Genomic DNA, 26,152 nt, shown 5'->3' on the forward strand with positions numbered 1-26,152 from the left:
ATCACAGAATCAAAGACTGGATTGAGTTGGAGGGGCTCTTAAAGATCATCCAGTTCCACCCCTGCCATGGGCAGGGACACCTTCCACTATCCCAGGTTGCTCCAAGCCCTTCCAGCCTGGCCTTGGACACTTCTAGGTGTGGGGCAGCCACAGCTTCTCTGGTCACCCTGTGCCAGGGCCTGCCCACCCTCACAGGGAAGAATTTTTTCCTAATATCTCATGTAACCCTGCTCTCTTTCAATCTGAATCCATTCCCTCTTGTCCTGTCACTCCATGCTCTTGTAAAAAGTCCCTCCCCATCTTTCATGTAGGCTCCCTTCAAGTACTGCAAATTAGGTCATGCCAAAGCCTTCTGTTTTCCTGGCTGAACAAATCCAATTCTCTCATCCCTAAATGGATGATGATGTTTTACAATTTTCTCATTTTCTTGTTCTGTGGGACATAACATGGTTTACAAGCAGCATCAGATGGCTCTGAGCTAGCAGCAAATGACTGTCCCAGAGCTGTGATTCTCATGAGTTGGGTTGTGTTTACAGGTACTTCAGTGCTTCAGAGAGGAGGGTTTTATCAGCAGCAATATTTTCTCTGTGTCCTTCTACTTTGTGCTGTTACTGTGGGGATCAGAACCCCTTCCTGTACAAGAGAACAACAACAGCCATTAGTTCCCAATTTTGGGTTAGATGGGACTTGGAGCAACATGGTCTAGTGGAAAGTGTCTCTGCCCATGGCAGGAGGTTGGAATGCGATGAACTTTAAATTCCCTCCCAAACCATTCTGTGATTCTGAGCTTTCTCTTCTAGTAACACACACAAACCTCCCTTTTAATGATCTCCTTGGTCTCCAAGGCCTGGCTGCTCAGATCTTCAGCACAAATACTCACAAAATCTCTTGGTTGTTTCTGTAACTGAGGGCTCGATTGCTGATTTTAATCTACAGGGTGGCGCCTGCAGTTCTTGCAGCCCCTCACGGATGTGGAAGTGTCTCTGGGGGAAAAAGCAACATTTAGCTGTGTCCTGAGTGAAGCTGTGCCAATTAATGAAGTGTCCTGGTACAGTAATGACACAGAGATCCAGTTGGGTGAGGACTGGGAGGTACAAGCAGATGGAAACAAATACAAACTTATTCTGAAAAAAGCACAACTGCATCATTCTGGAGAGGTGACCTTTGCTTCCAGGGAAGCCATTTCATCAGCCAAGCTTTCTGTCATAGGTAAGTCTGTGCTGTTCCAGCCCAGTGGCACTCGAAATCTCAAATTTTGGTATTGAGCTACAACATTGAATTTCCCAATCTTTGTGCTGATTCTTTTCACTTTGCCTCACATGTCCCAAAATAGTGTTCTTAGGCTGAGAAGATGCTAGTGAGCAACTTGTTCTTGGACCAGAAATAATCAGAAGAAAAATGTATCAGCCTAGTGATGGTAGAGATGCTCCTCAACTTTCTTTAGCTGAAGTTTTTTGGAAAATGTAACATAAACTCTAGCAAAAATCAGTTTTCTCGGAGTTCAACTTCACCCTCAGCAAATGTGGACACGGGAGGGAGCTGAGCCAGAGTCCATGTGGCAGAATTATCCAGGACAGCAGAGAAGTCTTTGAAATCTGCTAATCATCTCAGGTGCAGAGCAACCAGTTTTCCAGATTAATGAGTAACATATTAAAATTTTCAGGTGGGGGACACCATGAAACACACACCTCCTGCTTCAGAGACTCAAGAGTTAATAGCTGTTAAGGTGCTTCACAAGTAGGGAAGATGATAACTCCCCGATTCCCTTGTGGAGCAGGTTGGACAGTGACATGTCAGTGTCACCAAGGTCTGCCTCCTTCCCACCATGGGACAACTGGGTCACCCAGCAATGGTCACACCAGGGCCATCCCAGTGATGATTGTGAGGTAACTGAATGGGTTTTAGCTGTGCACTGGAGCTGAGATGTTTAAGAGCCACTGATGGACCATCTATTCTTTCATGATTACAGGGCAGTCTCTGTCTGATGATTTCTGAGACTTTAGAGATCTCTGATATATGTTCCAGTCATTTCCACCACCACAAAAAAAAAAAGTTTGGTGGATTTAAATTAGCTTTTTCCTAATTTAGGGGCATTTATATTTAAGGAACTTCAAAACAAGAATACAATACTCCTCCTGTTGACAGATTTTTCTGTATGAAATTTGGCTGACAATAGTAAAAATAAGCTTTTATGTTCTTTTAATTGTGTCCAGAATTAAAGAACTGGCTGTTGACCATATTTGCCTTTAATTCTTTGGATTGGTACATGGTGGCAGGTCCTTTATGTGGTAAATGTCTTGAACTTCAAGGCTAAAGGGATTATTTCTGTCTTTTAGGTCAAAGTGTAAATTAAGCGAGGAGTATTTTCCAAGGTACTGAGTGTAGGTATTAGAGGATCTTCAAGGTCCCTTTCAATTCAAACCATTCCATGATCATGGGCATTAGGACACCAGATCATTCCCATCATGTATTTATTTGTTATTGCCTGATGCTCTGACATATAGTGCAATTACACAGAAAAGGAGTGACTTGCTATTAAAATATCAGAGTTTGACTTTAGGCCAACAATAACTTGATTTCAATTAAGGCCACACCTAAAATATGCATAATCAAGGCCTGAATGTGCTTGAAGTTTTCAGCTAAATTCCTTGATAATATGGACTGCAAGGTTATCTTGATTCTGAGCTTGGTGGGACAAAGGCAATACACAACATCAATTATGTGACATGAGAGCTGGAAAGTGAACATTTGTCATTAGCAGCATAGACCAGGGCAGATAACACAAAGGATAACTCATGGCCATGGGCATGACTTTACAATGACTTTAAACTCAACTTTACAACAAGGAAAAGGCTCAATCCATTGATCTTCCTTCCTCATGGCTTGTAGAAGGCTCTAGGGTGTTTTAGGATGAAGTGTTTTTCATCATGTTCATCTTGTCATACATCACGGGACCTCTGTTGTGCCCCCAGCCCTCCCCGACCCACCCGAAGAACCACAAGTTCTAAGTCAGAGCAGCCACTCTGTCACCCTGTCCTGGCACAGGCCGCTGGGGGACAGCAGCCAGGACATCCTAGGCTACAACGTGGAGAGGAAAATCCCAGGCGTTGGCTGGCAGTCCTGCAGCGAGGGGCTCATCCCCAGCACGGAGTTCACAGTGGAAGGCCTGGCCCCGGGGGAACCCTACAGATTCCGAGTCTCGGCCGTAAATAGAGCTGGGGCCAGCGAGGCGGTGCACTTCCCCCAGATGGTGCGGATAGGTGAGGATGGACACAGGCCCCAGGCAGGAGTGCAGACCCCAAATTTTGCATGGCATGCCTGCTTCACCCATTCCAGGCATCTCCCAGTGCCACATCTTTCAGTGCTTGGCTGCTGACACAACAGAGGAGAAAGAGCTTGGGGGAAAAAAAAAGGTGTTCTGGGCTGCTGTGAACAAAACCTGAGCATTTTAGCACTCAACAATGATTTCCTCCAAACTGCATCCAGCTGTCTTGCAGCCTGCACTGCATCATCCATGTGTTGGCCATCACCAGGAGTTTCTTGCACTGCATCATCCGTGTGTTGGCCATCACCAGGAGTTTCTTGCACTGCATCATCCATGTGTTGGCCATCACCAGGAGTTTCTTGCACTGCATCATCCATGTGTTGGCCATCACCAGGAGTTTCTTGCACTGCATCATCCATGTGTTGGCTATCACCAGGAGTTTCTTGCACTGCATCATCCATGTGTTGGCCATCACCAGGAGTTTCTTGCACTGCATCATCCATGTGTTGGCCCATCATCATGAATGTCTTTTCTAATAGAGTTAAGATGGAATGAGTCAAAACAGGCATGTTGGAATGCGTTTGGGGTAACCAAGACCCTGGCAGTGGTTGGGCAGTGTTGTCTTCTTCACCCATCTTTCTCTTTTTTTTATGTTTTTTGTGCGTCTTTTTCAATAACCCCCACAAAGTAATGCTGGAAAACAGTTTCTTTGCTGTCTGATGGTGAAACCTAGGAAACTGCAGTGGGATGGGAAGTTGCTCCCTCAGTCTTTCTTTTCTTGCAACTCTTTCTGTGGTGTCACTCATCTAAATTCCTCAAAATGAGAATAGTAATAAAAAAATCTTCTTTTGCTGAAGGCACACAATGACCTTTTTTTGCAACAATAGCTGCTGCCAGTGCTGGACCCTGATGACTCTGCACACCCTGACTTTGTCCTCAACAAACCCAAGGCATTTTGGGCAGCAATCGCCTCACCCTGGTGAAATGTGCAGAGGGGAAGATCACTGTGAGGGATGTGCTGCTTTTGGGAGCTCAGCACTGTGCTTTACATCCCAGTCAACATCTCTCAGTTTAATATGTTTTTCTTTGAGTACTATGGTTGTAGAAATAGTGTTACATTGGCAGGTCTCCTTCCACAGTAAAGAAGATGCAGATAATTTTTATTTATAAATTATTTATACTTTTTAATAATTTTTACTCTTCCTAAGGTAGCATAAATACATATTTACATATATATATTTTTTAATTTCAAGGCAGAGATGAATGCCGCTTTGAATAATCTCTTTTCATTCTATTTACTGTTTCTTTTTTGTCTCACATCACAACTCTTTCACTTCTAAACGTTTAATATCTAGAAATCTGTAGAACTTCTTTGATACTGGTGATGGGTAAATGAAGACCAGGAAACAAACACAGGAATGTGAAAAATGCAACCACTTCTGCATGTATGTGTTTAGATGGAGCTGGTTTAAGCACTGGGAGAGCCTGGAAAGTTCTTTTGGTATTATCTTTGGAAGTGCAAACTTTGGATGCTGCTAGTCTTTTCATTTTCTTCCTTTGGTTGTCTACAACAGCTGAAAAACCTGTAAATGATGGATGGATATTTCATGGAGAGGAGTAAATGATGATTTGTTCTTTGGGTTAATTCACTTTATTTTTGCAATTGCAGAGCCTCCAGTTACAGTCACCCAACCTCTGGTGGGAGGATCAGTCTCAGAAGGAGGGGTGGCTCGCTTGGAGTGCACCTTGTCAAGTGAAACTGAGGAGAAAGTGACTTGGTTCAAGGGAAAAGAACAAATAAAAGCTGGAGGGAGATACGAGATCCTCTCTGATGGAAAAAAGCAGATACTCATTATCCATGGATTTAAACCTGAGGATCAGGACAGCTATACCTGCGTGGCTTCTCCAGGAGTCAAATCTGTTGCCAGGCTGTGCCTTGAAGGTATGGAGTGTGCACTGCTGTGGTGTTAAATCAGGTCTGGTGTGGACATCCAGGGGCATCTCCACAGCTTGGACTGGAATTCACTTTCTTTTACAAGTTACAGTGATAGAAAAATGTTATTTTGCTGCTTTGTATTGCCCAGTATGTTCCTGCATCTCAAATAGTTTTGAGTTGCTCAGATAAGAGTTTCTGGAGCCAGATATTTAAGGTGTGACATCCTTGTCTCCACATGAGTTTCTGGTGCCTTTTGAGATGTTTTAGGGTATTCTGTGGATGCCTCAGACAACCTGCAGCACCTCAAAAGGGACTGGGCACTATGTAGAGACACCTGAATGTGTCCCAGAAACCTTCAGAATTAGGCACATCCAAGCAGGCAGGTGTGTCCATGTGAGATGGGAGTCTCAGCTCCCAGCACAGCCACTGGAGATCTGTTCCAGACAGACAGGGAAGCTCTGTCTCTCTGGGAAATAGGATGAGCCTGGATAGCTTTCTGTGCTCTGGAGAGACTCTTGACACGGTGTTCATTAGCTGCAACATTAAAAGGGGAAGAAATCTATTTATTGGGTTCAAATGTGCCAGGAATTAAAAAAAAAAAAACAAAAAAAGTTGTCTGGTTATGTTTTAAGTGCATGCATAGAATCACAGGGTTGCTGAGGTTGGATAGACCTTCTGAAGATGGTGTGGTCCATCCCCCTCCTCAAAGCATGGTCACCAAGAACAAGGTCCCCAGGACCACATCCAGTTATGTCCACCTTCCTGAGAGGGTGGAGTCTTCTTCTCTGGAGTGATTAAAAAACCATCTGGACACAACCCTGAGTAACGTGCTCTAGGGAACCCTGTTGGAATGAGGAGCTGGGACCAGACACCTCCAGTGCTCCCTTCCAGCCTTCCCCATTCCCAGTATAATTTGTGCTGAGAACAAAATTCTCATTTTCTCAATACAGTGCTTAGTTAAATGCCGCTGATACTCTCCTGTACAGTATTTCCATGTGCTTTTTCAAAACTCACAGACATTTAACTTCTCACCAATTTAATTCCCTGCAGTTCCCACAGTGTCGATGCTGAAGGAGATTGCCAGGGAAGCTCCCCCTGCCAGCCAGCCTGAAGAGCTGGTGGATGGCCACGTCCAGCCCAGCCTGCCCCCTGAGGCTGCCCAGGAGGGAGATCTTCACCTCCTGTGGGAAGCCCTGGCCAAGAAACGCCGGATGAGCCGGGAGCCCACCTTGGATTCCATCAGCGAGGTGCCTGAGGAGGATGAGAAGCTTCAGAAGCTGAGGAAGGAGGAAGCAGAGATGTCTCACTACTACTCAGAGGAGTATTCCACGTGTGATGAGCTGGCCAGGACAGGAGAGGCAGATTTCTCTTTCACAAGCTCCGATGATGAGTCTAGAGCTGGGACTCCTTCGCTTGTGAACTACCTCAAGAAAGCTGGGAAGAAGACCATGAGTGTTACCAGCAAGGTTCAGTCCACCTCCACAGGCAAATTATGGAAACAGTGGGAGAAAACCACTGTGGAGACCACTGTGGCCACCACAGCTGCTCAGCCAGCCGAGCCAGAGCTGCCAGATTTAGATGATCCCTCCATGAACAAGGCGGCTGTGAAGATCCAAGCTGCTTTCAAAGGCTACAAAGTCAGGAAAGAGATCAAACAACAAGAGTGCCCTGTTTTTACTGAGACCTTCAAGGACTTCTCTGGAGAGCCTGGGAGCACCCTGCACCTGGAGTGTGTGGCCCACAGCAAAAGTGACATGAAGGTCCGGTGGCTGAAAGATGGGAAAGAGCTCTCAGATGGTCGCTACTACCACATAGACAACTACAGTGATGGCACCTGCTCCTTGATTATCGCCGGCCTGGACAGGAAGGACGCAGGGAAATACACCTGTGAGGCATCCAACAAGTTTGGCAAGGTCTCACACAGCGCCAAGGTGGTGGTTGGTGCCCAGGAAGCTCAGGTTCTTCCTAAGGAGAAGAGCAAGCAGAGCACTGACAGTGAGACAGAGAGCTCGTCTGGCAGCGAGCTGGATGATGCTTTCCGAAAGGCAGGAAGGAGACTCCACAGGCTCTTCAGGGCCAAGATCTCCACGGAGATATCCGACGTGGAGGAAGAGCTCTTCGTCAGCGCAGACGAAGGGGACATTGATGTGGTTGACCACCAGACGTACCGCGAGGATGAGCAGTACATCTACATCAAGTTTGAGGTCATGTCTGAGGCCAAAACGGCTGCCACGCGGTTCAGAGAGATGTTTGGTGCTCTGGGGATTCCCGTGGAAATCGACATCTTGGAGCAAGGCCCGAAGAAAATCGAATTGCGCATCGGGAAGGCATCACCTCCCACCTTTGGGAAGTTTGCTCCTCCAGTAGCGAGACCTCCACCGCCTCTGCTGACTTCTGACACAGGTAGGTGAAGCAAACCTTGTTTATTCATTGGAAAAGACAGCAGGAACTGGTCACAATGAATTTTTTTCACTCTCAAGTAACTTAAAATGTTTTTTTTTCATTTGATGCAGATAACTTTCTGAAAACATAGTGAAAGTTTTCACTTTTGGAAAAGTAAATTTTTTAATTCTTTTTAATTTTGAGGGAGAGACGCTAGTGCTGAAGGAGGGGGTTGCAATGTTTTGACTTACCTGTGAAGCCCCTTTTCATGCTAGAAATGTCACCTAGTACAACATGACCATAAATACTATTTATAATATTTAAATGAATTATGTGGGTCTTAGAATGTTCTGAGGGAGAGAACACGTTTTGGCAAGGAGAGAGGCAGGGACAATGTATAGTTGGCACTGTGATATTGCAGTGTTTATGGAATATCTTCACAGTGTTTGTCAGGGAGTTTCTCTGTTTTCACAGAGAAATGATATTACTCTGCAATTAAAAAATCACAGACCAGAAGTCTGGGCAGCAGGAGCCTAAAACCTATTTCTTAATAAAACCAAACATTGTTTTTCTTCCCTGCACCCACCCCAACTTTAGCCCCCATGTTCATGACCGAGCTCCAAAACCAGGAGGTGCAGGATGGGTACCCAGTGAGCTTCGACTGCATCGTCATCGGCAAACCCCTGCCCACGGTCCGCTGGTTCAAGGACGGCAAAGCCATCGAGGAAAATGATCACTACATGATCAACGAGGACCAGGAAGGATGTCACCAGCTGATCATCACTGCTGTGGTCCCCACGGACATGGGAGTGTATCGCTGCCTCGCTGAGAACAGCATGGGGGTGGCTTCAACCAAGGCTGAGCTCCGTGTGGACTGTGAGTCTCAAAATCAAGGAAAGAGGTTCTGCTGAGATGTGGTTAATTTATTTTTCTCAAGAAAAGCATCATTTATATATTAAAAAAAAAAATCAAAATGTGTTGGGCACAAAGTTTTCACTTGCAAACCTCTTGGGTTCAGCTGGGTTTTGCCAACTCCAAGGTGAGGTTCAGAGCAAAACTTTTCAGGTAAACAGAAAAGCAGGATTATGGTGGATTATGGTGTTTTCCATAATCCATGGATGTTTAGGATCCTGCTGCAGTAACAGTGGGAAATCCACCTGGCAGTCACTCAAATTAGTAAGAGAACCATAATCAGAAAGAACTATTTAAGCAATAAAAATAATTCCAAAGCTCAGATTATTCAAAACATGTCTTTTTTCCATGTAACAGTGACCAGCACTGACTATGAGACAGCAGCAGATGCCACAGAGACATCATCTTACTACAGTGCCAAGGAATATATTTCAAGGTAAAATATGGAACTCTGGCTCTGACCTCTGACTGGATGAGATCAATCTGTGTGTTTATGTCAGGGCTGGGTTTGCTGTGTTGAGCAGGGCCAGGGTAATGCCATAAAGGAGCATCCTGCCCAGCTGAGATGCAGTAACTGCAACAGCTGCACATTTATCAGCTGTTGATATTATTATCACATTTATCATGGGCAGATTTGCTCCGGAGCCTTCAGGCAAATCTGGATATTTCCTCACAGAATAACCCCGTTACTTTTAATGTCAGATGGTCCTGAATCAAAACAAAACCCACAGACTGAATTAACCTAAAATAGGTTATTCTGATTCCTAACTCTTACCTGCCTTCCTGATTTTCTTCTCTCCAATTCTGATTGCTGCTTAGCCGAGAACAGGAGGAATCCATGACTGAGGAGGAGCAGCTGCCCCAGATCTTTGATGAGCTTCATGATATCCATGTGGCACCTGGAGCATCACTGGCTAAATTTCACCTGAAGGTGAAAGGTGAGTGGATCCCATGGAATGATCAGTTTTCCAGGTTTGATGGCAGGCTGAAGTGCTGGACAAGGTTTCCCAAGGGGCTCTTTTGCAGCTGTGACCCCAGTGTGTGCAGCTTGCACCACATTTGCACAAACCAGCTGGGAGAATGTGTTCCTGCTGCTGAACAGGGACATTTGGAGCAGACTCAGGCAGATAAAGGGCCTCATTTTGTGTCTCTATATCCAGGCATAATGACAGGCATCTGCTTCTGAAAACAGAATTCTGGATTTCTCTGAGCACAGGAGCAAGAAGGAATAATAATCTTAAAAATATTGACATTGTTATTATCAGTATCACTATTAATAACTAGAATTATGTATTGCATGTATTTATATAAAATAGTATAAATAGTTATATCGAATAGAATTTATTCATAATAATAATAATAATATTAATAAAAATAGAGTCAGAGTCCCCTTTATTTTCTTCAATAAATGAAACAGTCATGGACTTTCCTTCCTCCATTAGGGGGTTGCTCCTACAACCTAAAAACTGCAAAAACAGACTCTGGTAGGTAGAGGTAGGGATTTTCCTGTTTTCTTCTGTTGCTGGATATAAAAATTATGAGAATTGATTTGGCTTCAGCTTTTCTCCTTGTGAGCCTTTCAAATCAGACCTAAATGTTCTTCTTTTCAACCTCCAAAGCATTTGTTCTGGCAGCCAATATGGGGAATGCCAGAAACTGAGCAGACAGGGAAGAATTTTAACAGATGAATCAAACTGAATGCATTTTTAGGCATTGCTAATTGGTTAAATCCTTGAAACAGCAGCCCTGGGCAGAGCTGGAGATTCCTTCTCTCCTGCTCAGAAGGACCTGCCAGTTTGGAGGTGTTCCCAAATCAGAGCTGCCAATGAATTCTTGTCTCCATGTCTGCTCCTTGCAGGGTACCCACAGCCTCGACTCTACTGGTTCAAGAATGGGCAGCCCTTGAAGCCCTCAGATCGCATCCTGAAAACTGACCGGCAGGAATTCCACTCCCTGGAAATCCGGGATGTCACCAAAGCTGATGCTGGACAGTACTTGATATTTGTCATCAACTCTGCTGGCTCTGCGTATTCGTCAGCCAGGCTGGTAGTCAAAGGTGGGTATTGCTCGATTTTGGGCTATTCCAGTGGCTTTTACCATTTTATGTAGTTATTTTTTCCAAGGAAACCTCCCAAGGTAATTCAAGTGAGGTGGGGAAGTCTGTAGGTAAAGATTATGTACTTTACTCTTGGTTCACCTATAAAGTTTATATAGATATATAAATGTTTAAGGTGATGTCCCATCTCTATGGTCTGACTCATCTCATAAACATGCATTTTATTCCTGCCCATCCTCATTAACTTTAAAAGTTAATTTTATTAAAACTTAAATACTCCTATAAATCACACCAATATTTCTCTGTAGTATCTCTACTGGAGTTGCTTTGGGGGCTTTTTTTCTAGAACTCATGGATTGACAGTTATTCGAATTTATCATTTTGTTTTTTCTCCTTGTGTTCCAGATCCTTATGAGAAAGAAGAGCCCTCAAAAACAGGTGAGAGAATCCACAACAGGGGCTAACAGAACCCCCAGGAACTTTTCATTCTAAATTCACTGTATCAATAATATTATTTCCAGATTCACACGAGCAGCTGATACCACCAAGATTCCTTGAAAGATTTACGAATAAGAAGGTGAAAAAAGGTGCAAGCATCACATTATCTGTGAAAGTTGAAGGTAAGTGGGCAGATAGCTCTCTTTACAACACCTGAAATGTTGTAACTTCACAGGACATTCTTCTCTCTCTCTGTCCTGAGTCATTGTAACCTCATTTCCTGTATCTGAAATCTGGGGTTCTACTCCCAATTTGCATTTCTTATGAAGATGCTCCACAGTAAAGCATTTTCTTCATCTTCATGTCCATTTTTCTGTATGGAAAGACAGGGATAATAACACTGAGTCTCATGTGTTTTTTGTAAAATTTTACAAATTTTTTTTTGTAAATGTCTTCATGAGTGTGCTGTAAAATGGTTTATGCTCCTTTATGACCTTATGCCTGTTGTTGTTGGGAAAGCATCAGAAAATAGATCAAAAAAGCGTTTATTCACAGCAAGGCTCATATTTTTAAGGAAGGAACACAACTAGGAAGACTAAACCTCATTGCACCGATTTCCCTTTAGGACATCCACCTCCAACAATCACTTGGATGAAAGAGGAGTCTCGGGAAGACATCCTGTGGATCAAGCCAGACACTCCTGGCTATAAACTCGCCAGTTCCAACATGCACCACAGCCTGATCCTGCTGGATGTCAAGAAGAAGTACAGTGGAGCTTACACATGCATTGCCACCAACAAGGCTGGCCAGTCCATCTGCACTGCCAACCTGGAAGTTGCAGATGGTAAATATTTGCTACAGCACAAATATTTTCCTTGTGTTTCACTTTTATTCAGTGCCTAAGGGAAAAAAACAAGTGTGATTGGTAAGGAAATTATCCAATCACACCCAAAAAATTGCATTTTTCAAGAAAAACCTTGATTTTGCTTGTCTTGCAAATGGTTACACTCTTTACTTTTATAATATTTTAGATTTCTGTCTTGTATTAACAACAGCATCTTTTCTGTATAAACAGAAGACATGACTAAGGAACAACCAAATTAAGCAAAAATTTTTAAAAAAATAAAAGAAAGGCAATGCAAAGTAACTGGGAAAAGTAACATTTTGAAAAATTACTTTGAGTGCTCACTCTGTTGAGGTATTTTGGATTGTACTAGAGTTATTTGACATTTGTAGAGCTTTCCAAGGCCTCTTTTGACACAATAAGATGGGGAAAAAACAAATATAGACTGGGAATAGGGGCAGAGCTGTGAAGGATTCCATTTCTCTGTTATCCTGCCTTGCATCCCACATTTTTATTGTTCCAAGAGCTGCAGGAGCATAGATTGAGCAGTGTGGAGAAATGGGGCAGTTATATATCTCCATGAACAGGGAGAGGAGGAAACTATTTGCACCATAGGATTGGGAATATATATCCCAGGTCAGGAGCTGCTGTGGTGCTCCCAGTACTCCCCATCTAGAAAATGTGGATTAAATACCTAAAAAAGGACATTCTGTGCTTGCTGTCCTCTGATGATAAACCCCAATCTTGCAGTGAAAGAGGCTGAAGTGCTGACCCAGGAGAGAGTGATGGTGTCAGAAGCCATCATGACCACACTGGGGTGAGTGACTGGAGGTGGGGGAGAAGGGGGAATGTGTTCCTCATTTAGCTCTCCTTGCTATCCATTTTATTGTAACTTTTAACTCTTTTTTATTTTCCTTTTTCAGAACTATTCAGTCTTCTGAAGGTAAGAGAAGCTGTTTTCTCTCTCTTTTATTCCTGCCCTTCACACCTACAGCTGAGATTGTTGATATATTTTGTGGATCTACTTATTTTTGTCCAGTTTTCCTGAAACTGTCTGAAATGTTGGAACCTTTCAGGACTGCTCTCTGTTCAGGGGTGAATTATTTGGATGAACTGTGAACAAGTACAGTTTTAAAAACAGGAGAAAGGAAGAAGATTAAACCTTCTTTCCGCATGACCTTTGAAAGAGGTGACTTTCCAATGATATTACCAGCTTTAATAGCAAATTCTCTCTTTTCCAGGAGACCTTGAAGCTGGCAGAGAAGGTGTGCCCAAAACCCCTATTTCATTAGCTGATGTTGGCTCAGAAGAGTTCTTCCAGAAGCTCACCTCACGTATCTCAGAAATGGTGTCTGCAAAAATAACTCAGGGTAAGGAACCTGGAAAACACAGTTTAATTGGTGTAGGGGACAAAAGCAATCTATATTTTTAGGTGTTATTTAATTATGAGTGAGATTTATGCAGCAGGTTTTGAGACAGTCATTCTATGTAAGCACATGAACATTTGTCTGTGCTTGGGGATAAGAAATTTTGGTAGGAGTCCATCCAAACTGCCCACCTCACTCTAGAGTTTTGAACTAGGAAAAAAGCTATTGCAGTAAATTGTAAAAATATAAGTTTATTTTGCATATCTTAGGTATTTAGAGCTCCTCAGGTATTCATCACTCCTAAATCAGAAAGCAATCCTGTTTTCAAAATGTCCCACATCTTTAAGTTTTAGCTTACAATGGAGTTTTAAAGTCAAATTAAGGCTGAAAACTCTGTGCACAGCTGTGCAGTAATCCAATGATTTGTTGAACTAAATGAAAAATTGTGTTTTGTGTCTGTCCTGATTGTTTAGTAGAAAAACTTTAACTTGAAGTAAAAATAGAGATATTATCCCTCCAACCAATATTCTTGTAGTGCAGGGGCAATATGTGCAGTAGGCCTGCAGCATCATGTATTAAAACATCCAAATTATTCATTTAATCCTAAATATCAGTAGGAAATCATGCTAAATACTACTACAAATGCTGTTCCTAGGAAGAAGAAAAATCATGACAGATTTGGTTCATGTTTAAATTGGAGATCCTTATTTCACACTTTGCTGTTGCTCTGCTTTTCAGCTAAACTGCGAGTGCCAGGAGCAGAAAGTGATGATGAGTCAAGAACTCCCTCTGCTTCCCCTCGCCATGGACGATCCAGACCTTCATCCATTGCTCAGGAATCCTCCTCGGAATCTGAAGATGGAGATTCCAGAGGAGAGGTAAGATATCTTTATGGAGAAGTTGGACACAAGGAGAAAACTAAATGACCAATTTAATCGATCAATTCATTTAAAATCGGTCAATTTTTAAATTGACGAATTAGAATGACCAATTTGCTGTGGTTTAAGGATCTCCATCCTCTTTAGGGACATAATTCAATTTTGTAGGTGTATTTACTAGTCAAGTTTTGTGTCTGTGATGCACAGCACAGAGAATCAACTTCTCATGCTCACCCTGTGATCCTGAACAAGTCATTCAAGTCAACATGGCCAAAACACACCCATGGCTTGGCACCTCTTGCTTTCATGGCTGAATTCAGAAAGTCAGAGCTTGATTTTCTGTGGCCTTGGATAGAGATGGCCAGAGGAATCTCGTTGGGAAGCTCTTGATGAGGAAAATAAGGAGCACAAAGTGACTGTGGTTCTGTGCCTGCAGATCTTTGACGTCTACATGGTCACTGCTGACTACGTGCCTGCGGCGCCCGACAAGGAGACCATCACCCTGAAAGAAGGGCAGTATGTGGAAGTCCTGGATTCAGCTCACCCTCTGAAATGGCTAGTCAGGACTAAACCCACGAAATCGAGTCCCTCTCGACAGGGTTGGGTGTCTCCAGCTTATCTGGACAAGAAATTAAAGGTGATTGTTCGTGCTTGGTTATTTCTCATTTAAAATTACTTGTTCCTGTTGCAGTTTGGAGCTGTTCCTTTTGCAAGGAGTGATGGAGGAGCAGGTTGTTGGAGGGTCTCTAACATGGTCAGACTTTTTCATTTTTTGATTAGACAATATTTCTGCTCTGTGCAGGGGTTTCTGGGTTGGAAAGACCTAAAAACTCTCCAGCACAAAAGGAATTTCACACTGGTTTAGTAATTATTGAACAGAACTGTGAGCACACAAGTGATATTCCTCAGTAGGTATTGATAAAAGCACTGTCCACTTCAAAGAATTATTTTAATTTTTTTCCTTAATATTGCAGTTGTCACCAGAGTGGGGAACAATGGAAATTCCAGAGTTTCCTGGAGAATTTGTTTCTGAAGACGAATACAAGAGGAAGCTAAGGTGAGCTCATGTCATTTGGTATTTGCACCTTTGAGTTTTCCTGCCTTTTGAACCACTTGTATTTTGTGATTGATTTCAGTGTAGGAAAATTCCAGGCAAGCGAGATCATAGAATCCTAGAATGGTTTGGATTGAAAGGGACCTTAAATATGTCAATTAGTCCCATGGGCAGGGACACCTTGCACTGGACCCTTCCTTCCTTCCTTCCTTCCTTCCTTCCTTCCTTCCTTTCTTCCTTCCTTCCTTCCTTCCTTCCTTCCTTCCTTCCTTCCTTCCTTCCTTCCTTCCTTCCTTCCACCCACCCACCCACCCACCCATCCATCCACCCACCCACCCATCCATCCACCCACCCATCCATCCATCCATCCATCCATCCATCCCCAAAAGGGATCTTTCAACACACCCCAGCAATCTGTTCCTCTGATCATATATCTCTACTTTACATCCTAAAAGCCTCTCAAGCATAATTGTGATGATTTTTCTGTCATTTCTTTCTGCCTCTCTGTCTCCCCTTCAGTGTTCTCATTCAGGAGCTGTTGGTCTCAGAGGAGGATTACATTCAGGATTTACAGTTCCTCCAGACTCATCACCTTAGGTACACTGAGACCTGTCCCAATGTCCCTGGAGCTGTTGCCAGTCAGAAATCCACCATCTTCAGGAATATTGACGACATTGGTCGCTTCCATTCCAGGTGGGCAATCCAAAGTGCTGTCATTGGAGCCCAAAGAGTGGCTCACATACAAAAAACATATTATTATTATCACTATTATTTTGTTGTTGTTGTTACTACTACTACTACAACTATTCTTACTATTATTTTTGATGTGGAGCTCTGGCAGTTCTGAGGTGCAAGAGAATTGATGGAATTCATGATGAATGATGGTGTAGTTTAAATAATTTGGGACTTTCGTAATCCCCTTCAGAACTTCAAGGATTCTTATGTCCAGCTTATTTCTTACTCTTTTAAGTGAATTTAACTGAGAAACAGTGAATTATGTTTAAAAGGCAGCAAGATCTTACAGGGACTTCAGTGGTGTCTTCATAGAGATATTCATTCATGTAAAACTGATGGCAGCATCCATACATTTCAGGACACCTTTCACTGTCCCAGGCTGCTCCAAGCCCTGTCCAGCCTGGCCTTGGACACTGCCAGGGATCCAGGGGCAGCCACAGTTTCTCTGGGCACCCTGTGGTAGAAGGAATTCTTCCTCACCCTCACAGAGAACAATTCCTTCCCAATATCCCATCTAAACCTGCCCTCTGTCAGTTTAAATCCATTCCCCCTTGTCCTGTTCCTCCATCCCTTGTCCAAAGTCCCTTCAGACACATTCCAGCTCAGAGCGATGCTGTTGTGCTGGATGAAGAGGCACTGAGAAGTTCAATGCTAATATAGCAACATCCCTTATTTCCCCTCATCATTTCCCTTAACCTGTGCTAACCTGACACCTCCTGATTCACAGTCTGGCTGCTGGAGTTGTGTTTTAGCCTCATTCCATCCCCTTCCCCTCAGATGTCCTTTTCCTTGTCCCCACAGCGTGTTCCTGCGGAGCTTGCAGAGCTGTGACACTGACGATGACGTGGCCATGTGCTTCATCAAGCACGAGGCTGAGTTTAGCAAGTACATCCAGTTCCTGGTGGGAAGGGTCCAGGCTGAGTCCATTGTGGTCAGCAAAGCTGTCCAGGATTTCTATAAGGTAAGGCAGGAGCCAAAGCACCTGTGGAAAATTTGTTCTATAACCCACTGCATTGAGAAATGTAGTTATTAGTCATAAATGTGATCCTCAAAAGGATTTTTAATACCTTTTGCTAAATATAATAACTTTTAGTTCATTTTCTAGGTCTTCCTGGTAGGTACAATCAATATGGGAAAATATTTACATGTGATTATGCATTTATTAATTTTATATTTATTATACAGATATGAGTGTGGCTGTGCTTATGTAATTGTAATTAAGGGACATTTTAAGGGTCACCACATTGTAAGACCAAGAGAACCCACATAAATCATAAATGTAGATAAGCAAATACTGTTTCTCTGCTCCAGCTGCTCAGGATTTTTTCTATTGCTCTTTATAACAGCCTTTCCTCATTATTCTATGTATTTTTTCAGAGATACACAGATGAATTTGTAACTAATGAGGATCCCTCACAGCCACTTATCCCACCACTGCAGCACTACCTGGAAAAACCCATAAACAGGATCCAGCAGTACCAGACAATAATCAAGGTAAAGAGATATTGTTACAGGCTTTATGGTCTTCTCTGTGCAGCTTGTGTAGAAGATTTTATTTTTATTTCTGATTCCTTGGCTTCCTTCTGATGCAACTACAATTGAAAACTGCTTGAGTAAATAAGAGATTAATCATCACCAGCTGTGGTGTTCTTTAGATAGTTTTGTAAATGTAAATCCAGGTGAAGGTTCACAGAATCCAACCCCATAAAGTTCAATTAGCTTTATCTCTAAATATATGTATAAAAATATGTGTAGAAAATATATTAGATATATAATATTTGAATACATAGATGACAGGTATGAAAATTTGCTTCAAACTCAGCAACATTTATGTTACAACACTAAGCAGTTTCCAATGTCTTGAGATACTGACTTAGCACTTTTTTCCTTGTCTTTTATGCTGACATTATAGTAAGATGAAATTTTTGTTTTCTGAAAAGCTTTGCCCTTTTCTACTACCCTGAAATATTTAATCTTTCAACCTTCCATCTGTCCTACTGTCTTAGACCATAAGCAACCATTTCAGAGTAACATTTTAAACAGTATTTTCGCTGGAAATAACACTGGGATATCCAGGAAGAAAACAATCATGACAAAATATTTCTGCATTCTAGTGTTGTATAAATGAGCAGTTTGAATAGTCTGAAGAAATTTCTACTTTTGAACACATTCTTGCACACAAGCACCAACATTTTTAAAGGTTTCTTGGAGGAGCAAAGGCATTTTCCATGCCTTCATTGCTGAGAGGAACAGGAACAAATGTGAGAAGAACAGGAAAACTGCCATTTCACATCTTTTCCAACCTCTCTTTTTATTAATCTAATGTTGACTTAGTTCAGCACAGCCACATGAATTGCTTGTCCTGTGGTATTGTAAGGGTAAGCAGAGGACAAATACAATAGATATGTTTAGGATCACTTTGGAAATTTTGGTTTTATGTCACCAAAACATGTCTGGTGCTTGTTTCAACTTTATTTTTAATATCAACTGATGTAAGGCAAAGCCAGACTGTTTAGTCATTAAGGCTGCAGAATAGGTAGGAGGGAAAAAAAAAACTTTATTATTTGAGGAGCACATGGTGAAAAAATGTGATAAAAGTTGCTAAAATGAAAGAGTCAGAGCAGATATTGAGAAACTCTTAGCTCTAAAGGAAAAGATTTTTCTCTCTGATTGCCTGGTAATATTTTCTTCATTCACCTACAGGAATTAATCCGAAACAAAGCCAGAAACAGCCAAAACTGCACTTTGCTGGAGCAGGCCTATGCCATTGTGTCTGCCCTCACCCGCAGAGCAGAGAACAACCTCCACGTCTCCCTCATTGAGAACTATCCAGGCACCTTGGAAAGCCTTGGGGAGCCCATCAGACAGGTAACTGCAATTTCCCAGTCAGTGTTGGTTCCATGTGAGCCTTCACTGGTTTCTAAAGAGCCTTAATTCCCACGAGAAAATCCTTTAGGGATTATATCTGAATAAGATTATTTGCTTATTTCACTTATTGCTGTCCAGAATTGGGTGTTCTGGCTTGACTAAGGTTTGAAACACCAGAGCGTGGATATTTATGGAGTAATTCACACATAATGCAGTTATTTGCCATTGTGACCTGCTCATCAAACAGGAATAAAATTGTTCTGGCCCCCCACATGATTTAAAAGGGTTTTAACTCCTCAGTATTGGGAAGCAGCACAAAGGAACTCCTGAAGCTGTTGGCATCAACAGACCCATGTGTTCCCCCAGGTCTCACCCATGAAGCAGAAATGTGGATTTTTTAGATGACCCAGCTATTAGGACACTTTAGGACTTCCAACACCCTCACTCAAATTCCTGTTTCTTTTTAGATTTACTGAGTCATACCAGGCAAGTCATTTATTGTGTCTGGTTGTATCCAGTGTTTTCCATGGGAACCACTTTGCATGAATGGAGCTGTAAGGCTAAATTATAGTGATACTGTGGTGGGCATTCATCTCTCCACATTTAGGCATCCAAAAAATGTCCAGTGACACCCCTGGAGGAAGTATTCCCAAGGGGGAACCCCTGTCACTCACTGAGCTGGGTCTGAAGGTGTGTGACATTAATATCCTTCTCTGATGAAGGTGACCAAATCATCATACAAAGTGTCTGTGTAACACACAAAATGTAATTTTCCTTTAATATTCCCAAGACTGTTTCTACCTGACAAGGGCTCTCTATTTTTCTGGGGACAAATAATACCATCCAAAGGACAATATAATGACAACCACTGGCCATGTCCCTGTCTGATGAGTCACCTTTAGCATTAGAAAACATCTGCTGTGCTTTAACAAACCAGAGACACATCAGGGGATGATGGACAGGAAACATTTATTATCTGTGCACTGAAAAATGATGGTGAGACATAACTGTGGTAATTATTCCAGATGTATCAGTATGAATTCTTCCTTCTTTTTCCTATCAGGGCCACTTCATTGTGTGGGAAGGAGCTCCAGGAGCTAGAATGGCGTGGAAAGGACACAAAAGACATGTTTTCCTCTTCAAAAATTATCTTGTGATCTGCAAACCAAAGCGAGACACAAAGACAGACACCTACAGCTACATCTTCAAGAACATAATGAAGGTTTGATTGCTTTATCCTCACCTAGAGAATTTCTCTGTCAATTAGAGCTTCACTATTATATCCAGCTTGGACATTCCTTGAATCCATCTGAGCTATCCCTTTGCCTCAAAAAGTCTTTGAGGCACAAGTAGAGTCTACATTTATCCCAAAATATCTTTGTTAAACCTGTCAAAAACTTGTCAGAAAACATCAGGAGCCTGGGGGAACTTCTTTTACCATGCAGCAAGGAAGTTACAAGTACAAGCATTGATACCTAATTTAATTAACAGCATAAATATATTATATTAATGTGGATTTCGCTGGCAACAATATTTTCTTGCATTTGTAAATCTCTCATTTTGGCAGTCTATAAAATTGGGAGTAAATTGGAAGGAATCTTACTTGCTAAATTCCATGGGATTCTCTCTGCTAGTTATGTCCTTTCCAGACACCAATTCCTGTTTGGAAATGGAAAAATTCAGAGGATTTGACTAACTCATCTTCAGACATTCAGGGTTAAAACAGCCAGAAACTGAGGAGTTTTCACAAGCCAGGAGATGCTCAACTCCAATAAAAACCAGCAAACCAACCAAAATACCCATGGAGCTCTTGACCAAGCCCAGTCAGGGCCTTCTGAAAGTCCTTATCTCTGTCCTCACTGGTATTCATAGGCAAATTTTATTTTCCAAGAAAAATGAAATGGAAACATTTGTTTTGTCCAGAGACTGCCTTTTCTCAATTTTTTTCCACATTGCCCCTAATTGTGCTGTTCCTGGACCCAGTGCTGTGAGGGCACTGTGTTCCACCCTTGGGACACCTTTTAATCCTGGACCTTGTTTTCCTGAAAAATAAATCCCTGGAAAATGCCACTTTGGTAACCAGAAAGTCAAATATTGTGGGGAAAATAACTCTCACAGTAGTTCTGCTTGCCAAAGCCACGTGGCATTGCTCACGCAATCCAAAAAACCTTTGGAGGAAGTGCAGTTTACCCCTTGTTGCTGCTGGGAATTCCTAAAAACCACAGGATTTGTGTTGATTTTCTGTCACTCAGCTGAACAACATAGATGTGAACGACTTGGTGGAAGGGGATGACCGAGCCTTTGAGATCTGGCACGAGAGGGAGGACTTGGTGCGCAAATACCTCCTGCAGGCGCGAACCGTGAACATCAAGAACTCCTGGGTGAAAGAGATCTTGGGCATCCAGCAGAGGATCAGCGAGCCCATCTGGAGTAAGTGTGGCACAAAACAGCCCAAACCTCCTGTTTTTTTTTTTTTTATGGTCTCCTTGATTCAGGAAATGAGCAAAGGAGGGAGAGAAGGTGTTTGTGGTTATTAAATGTGGGCAGAAGGTTGAGGGAGTGGTTTGTCCTCTCTGCTCTGCTCTGGTGAGATCCTGTCTGCAGTGCTCTGTCCAGCTGTGGGGTCTCCAATATAAAAGGACATGGAGCTGCTGCAACAACTCCATAGGAGGCCACAAAGATGGTGTGAGGGTTGAAATATCTCTCCTGGAGGAAAGAGGGAGAGTTGAGGCTGTGCTCTGATCTGGAGTCCTACACACCCCAGTAAAAATGCCCCATGACTTTGTTGGGTTCCCAACCCTCTACTTGACTCCTGGCTTACACTGGTGTATTTTTGCACTTGGGTTTGCTTTGGAGTCTTGTCTGGTCATTCAGGCTTCATCATCCTCAGTGTCATTTGAGATTCCACCAATTTTCAATCCACAAAATTTATCAGCAGGGATATTAGATCTTTATTTTCCAGGCATAAGCTACAAATGGTGTCCACCACAGCATAATGACATTTGGCATCTTAAAATGCCAGAAGAGGATTGGATTTAGTCCATATACACTAAAAATAAGCCTGGGCATTTCATTTTTATGCCTTTAGTGAGGTGTTTTAATGGGGAAGACTGACAGAATGACTTTGCATTGTTTTGTATGGTAGCAATGAGTTCAAATGAAAGTCACTTAATAAAGGAAGAGGTTGTCCAAAGTTGTGGATGCCCCATCCTTGGAGGTGTCCAAGGCCAGGTTGGACAGGGCTTGGAGCAGCCTGGGATAGTGGAAGGTGTCCCTGCCCGTGGCAGGGGTTGGAATGAGATGATCTTTAAGGTCCTTCCAACCCCAATCACTGTATGATTCTATGATTTGATGACAGCATAGATTTGATTGCATGGACACCAACAGAATATTAGTTTGGATATCCAGGGTACATTTTATCTGAGGAATTATCTTCACAGTGACAGCTGTGTTGTGTCTGAATAATGGACATGCTTATTAAAGTCATGGTTTAAAATAATTCCAGATCAGCAAAAAATATTTTTTTTTTTTATATTGGCCTAAATTTATAGCCAACAACATACATTTGACAGATGGAATTTAGCCTCAGACAAGCAGGGACAGCATGTCACCTGTAAAGTCTTAGTCTGCTAAAAATTCCTGGTCAGTCTTCCGTTCTGAACCTCACAGATTTGCAAAAATTATTCTTACCTCACTTAGCAGCAGCCACCCCATGGCCAGAGCCCATTCCTCCAGACTAACATTCTTCCTCTGCTGTTTCAGTCCCTCCAGACTTCGAGGAAGAGCTGGCAGACTGCACAGCTGAGCTGGGAGAGACAGTCAAGCTGGCCTGCAAGGTGACAGGAGCTCCCAAGCCATCCATCAGCTGGTACAAAGGTACAGCAGGGCATGAAATGCACCCTCCAAATCTGCTTCCTGTCCGTATTGATGTGATAATTGGTCAGTGGGTGATCACCCAAGAGCTGATCACCCAGAGATACACAAGTCTAGAGACTGGTTTTGGGGCACTTTGGAGGTGCCTCTTTGGCTGGAAGAGCAGAACCAGGACTTCACAGGATGTACTCTGGGATAATTTCACTTTTAAATGAGGATTGGTGGTGTAGAAGTTCCCTCAGCAGTTCTTTGCCTGGATGATGCTTTGCTGAGAGCTGGATGGAGATGAAGAGCTCAGTCCTTCACTACCAACCTCTGCAATTGAGCAAATAGAGCTCTCAGTCCTCTCAAGATGAAAAGCTGTACGAAATTCCTAGGGAGAAAACTGATAGCAAGCTCTTCCAAAGGAAATAATTCCTCTGTCTCTTTCAGATGGAAAGCCCGTGGAGGTGGATCCCCATCACATTATAATAGAAGATCCTGATGGTTCCTGCACACTGATCTTGGACAACCTGACAGGGGCTGACACAGGACAGTACATGTGCTTTGCTTCCAGCCCTGCTGGGAATGCCAGTACCTTGGGAAAGATCCTTGTTCAAGGTAAAGTCCTGCACAGAGGAAGTATTTTAAAGGGGTCTGATATGCAATACCTTAAACTTGGACCAGCAAGTGTGGCCAGCAGGACCAGGGCAGTGACCATCTCCTGTGCTGGACACTTTTGAGGTCACACCACCAATCCTGGGGTCAGTTTTGGGCCCCTCAGGACAAGAAGGACATTCCCTGGAGAGTGTCCAGGGAAGGGAACAGAGCTGGGAAGGGTCTGGAGCCCCAGGAGAGGCTGGGAAAGGAGCTCAGCCTGGAGCAAAGGAGGCTCAGGAGGACCTTGTGGCTCTGCACAGCTGCTGACAGGAGGGGACAGCCGGGGAGTCAGGCTGTGCTCCAGGGAACAGGGACAGCAGGAGATGGAACAGCCTCAGGCTGGGCCAGGGGAGGTTTAGATTGAAGATTAAGGGAAGCTCCTTCACCAAAAGTGTTGTCAAGCAGCAGAAAAGACTTCTCAGGGAACTGATGGAGTCACCATCCCCAGAAGTGTTCCAAAAATATGTAGATGTGGCACTTGGATTCGTGCTTTATTGTTGGCCTTGGTGGTGCTGGGTTAATAGCTAGACTCAATGATCTTAGAGGTCTTTTCTAACCTAAATGATTCTATGTTTCTATGATGCTATGAATATTAAGACATTCCAGAAATTCTATATAACACATACAGGATAATATTTAAAAAAAAAAATTGATGTAGAGGTGCAGTCAACTGTCCTTAGGTCAAAAAATTTGGTCTCTGGTATCCTTTAGACACCAGGAGAATTATCTGGTCAGGGATGCCTCCTTCCTATCTGTTCATATTTCCAGTTACCAGTCACTTTACCCTTGCTTTTTGCAGTGCCCCCACGGTTTGTGAACAAGGTCAGAAATGCTTATCTTGTGGAGGGTGAAGATGTCCAGTTCACCTGCACTGTGGAAGGAGCCCCTCGGCCCCAGATCAGGTCAGCCCCGCAACTCACATGGCAACAAATCCTGGTTTCCCATTTTGCATGGTCAGAAAAGTCACTTTGAGTTTATTACCCCTTCTTTACCATGTCTTCTATCTTAACCCCATCCCAGTGCTGGCTCTTCATGATCCAAACATTCCTGGGATTCTCAGCAATTTATTCTAGATAGAATTTGAAAATAAATACCTACAGACAGACCCTGAGCAGGACCTAAAGGCCTGAAAACATTTTATAATTTCTTTATCCTCCCTGCCTTACACCTGACATGATTTTATCACCAACAAAGTCTGGAACATTGAGACCAAAAGCTCAGCAAATCTTGTCATCACTTAAAGCTTTTTTTCTACACTGACTGAGGAGATTCCTTGAGAAGAATCTCCTAAACCTGTGCAATGTAACATCCAGGTGTGATCTACCCACCTGCAGATCTCCCTTCTAGGATCCAAATGTTTGTGTAGAGATTAACTCCTGAGTTGTTTGATAGATGGATCAGTGAGATGGGGATCCCTTGATTTTATATGATTTTTTCCTGGCTCATACTCCATGTTTTCCACACACAGATGGTACAAAGATGGGGTGCTGCTGAAGGACACCAGTAAATACCAGACTTTCAGTGAACCACGGAGTGGCATTGCTGTCCTGGTGGTCAAGAACCCTTCCAATGAAGATATGGGGCACTACGAATGTGAGGTGAGTTCAGAGAGATTTACATATCTGTCATCTGAAATTATATAGGCAGGAAAAGTCATTTTGCTGGGAGAGACCCACGGCTGAGTAATTGCTCATAAAAAAAATTATAGAAAGTCAGGCTGAACTAGATCTGGATTGTGAATGTCCAAAAACTTCACAATATTCTGATCTGAGAGTTTGCTGGTACAAATAAAGATCAATTGAGCTTGTTCTAAGCTTAAACTCAGATCCAGAGGAAATTCCTAAAAGTTTGGGACCACTCTGATGGGACCTTTTGTTTCTGGACTGTCTTTAAATTATGACAGACACATGCTGCTACTAAGAAGCTATCCAAAGCCAAAAGAAAGAAATTAAGTCTAAATAGAAGGATAAAGCACTGAAATTCCTGTTCAACGAGCATACATGGAAATAACCAATAAATTAAACCAAATGTAAAATATTTCATGAAAATTAGTCATAGTCTATGCATTCATTGCAATAAAATAGTAATAAGCTCTGAGGGTTTGGCAATAAAAGCAATTGGTCTTGGTTTAGGAAGTTAGTGTGAGTCAGTGGCTCCATGGCAAATGGTTCAGCTCACAGAAATATTTAGGAAGTTTGATATACTTTAAAGAATTCTACTGGAATTTTAGCAAAATTAGACTACCTTGCATTTGCCACAACTAAAATCCCAAGGTCCAGTATTCCCTTGGCTGAGTAAAACCCAGTAGATTATGGAGGATGAATGAAAACCCCTTTTTAATGACCACCTAAGGATGTACAGCAGAAATCTGTGCCTGTTGGCAGACAGAAATACCCCAGGACCAAACCACAGGCTGCAGAGCAAACTGCAAATAATTAAGTAAATAACTAAATTATCTGATGTGCTGCAACTTGTCTGTGTGAGTAATTTTTGGTAATACACCATGAACTCCACTGAGCAGCAAAGTGTCCCTTCAGACTGCAGTTCAGTACTGGGTCCACACCTTTACCCATTCCTGTCAGCACTGAATTTTCAAGGTAGCACAGGCAGGTTTTTATCGTGACACAAACATCCTGTGTTTCACGTGGCACTGCACGATTCTCTCCAGCTGATGAACAGACTAGGGTCAGCCAAAAGTGGAGCAGAGCTTTACCACCACAGCGCCGCAGCCCTGACTCAGGAGAGGAGAGGAGACCAAGCCATCACCATTGAAGGTACGACCCTTGCTCCGTACGTACGCCAGCAAATTGCCCCAAAACCACCAAATCTCTGCCATCTTATCCATGTTGGTTGTTGGTGTCCATGTATCTGTAAGTCCCTGGAGATGTGCATGGGCACAGGGCAG

General features: G+C 42.8%; 1 protein-coding gene and 1 long non-coding RNA gene across 8 annotated transcripts in view; one reads left to right on the forward strand and one right to left on the reverse strand.

The window, feature by feature from the left end:
• Positions 1 to 26,152, forward strand: part of OBSCN (obscurin, cytoskeletal calmodulin and titin-interacting RhoGEF) — a 168,083-nt gene that overhangs the window by 101,165 nt on the left and 40,766 nt on the right. For all 7 annotated transcript variants that reach the window (XM_085050083.1, XM_085050085.1, XM_085050086.1 and 4 more), the window contains 28 exons: positions 937 to 1,209; positions 2,973 to 3,260; positions 4,935 to 5,207; positions 6,252 to 7,604; positions 8,181 to 8,459; positions 8,853 to 8,931; positions 9,315 to 9,433; positions 10,354 to 10,551; positions 10,957 to 10,989; positions 11,073 to 11,171; positions 11,615 to 11,833; positions 12,584 to 12,650; positions 12,757 to 12,776; positions 13,075 to 13,203; positions 13,939 to 14,078; positions 14,515 to 14,715; positions 15,053 to 15,135; positions 15,652 to 15,825; positions 16,669 to 16,828; positions 17,245 to 17,361; positions 18,571 to 18,735; positions 19,799 to 19,957; positions 20,988 to 21,165; positions 22,498 to 22,611; positions 23,041 to 23,208; positions 24,047 to 24,149; positions 24,716 to 24,845; positions 25,916 to 26,021. In XM_085050083.1, the coding sequence (XP_084906209.1) occupies positions 937 to 1,209; positions 2,973 to 3,260; positions 4,935 to 5,207; positions 6,252 to 7,604; positions 8,181 to 8,459; positions 8,853 to 8,931; positions 9,315 to 9,433; positions 10,354 to 10,551; positions 10,957 to 10,989; positions 11,073 to 11,171; positions 11,615 to 11,833; positions 12,584 to 12,650; positions 12,757 to 12,776; positions 13,075 to 13,203; positions 13,939 to 14,078; positions 14,515 to 14,715; positions 15,053 to 15,135; positions 15,652 to 15,825; positions 16,669 to 16,828; positions 17,245 to 17,361; positions 18,571 to 18,735; positions 19,799 to 19,957; positions 20,988 to 21,165; positions 22,498 to 22,611; positions 23,041 to 23,208; positions 24,047 to 24,149; positions 24,716 to 24,845; positions 25,916 to 26,021 (5,427 nt within the window). The remainder of the gene's footprint in view (positions 1 to 936; positions 1,210 to 2,972; positions 3,261 to 4,934; positions 5,208 to 6,251; positions 7,605 to 8,180; positions 8,460 to 8,852; positions 8,932 to 9,314; positions 9,434 to 10,353; positions 10,552 to 10,956; positions 10,990 to 11,072; positions 11,172 to 11,614; positions 11,834 to 12,583; positions 12,651 to 12,756; positions 12,777 to 13,074; positions 13,204 to 13,938; positions 14,079 to 14,514; positions 14,716 to 15,052; positions 15,136 to 15,651; positions 15,826 to 16,668; positions 16,829 to 17,244; positions 17,362 to 18,570; positions 18,736 to 19,798; positions 19,958 to 20,987; positions 21,166 to 22,497; positions 22,612 to 23,040; positions 23,209 to 24,046; positions 24,150 to 24,715; positions 24,846 to 25,915; positions 26,022 to 26,152) is intronic.
• LOC146440704 (uncharacterized) lies at positions 21,004 to 22,504 on the reverse strand. Its single transcript, XR_014849645.1, has 2 exons — positions 22,426 to 22,504; positions 21,004 to 21,441 (listed from the first exon to the last, which is right to left on the reverse strand). It is a non-coding gene; the product is annotated as an uncharacterized LOC146440704 (long non-coding RNA).

Source organism: Lichenostomus cassidix, chromosome 2 (genome assembly GCF_008360975.1).
Source record: "Lichenostomus cassidix isolate B80296 chromosome 2, HeHo_3.0, whole genome shotgun sequence".
In the NCBI taxonomy this organism is placed as follows: Eukaryota; Metazoa; Chordata; class Aves; order Passeriformes; family Meliphagidae; genus Lichenostomus; species Lichenostomus cassidix.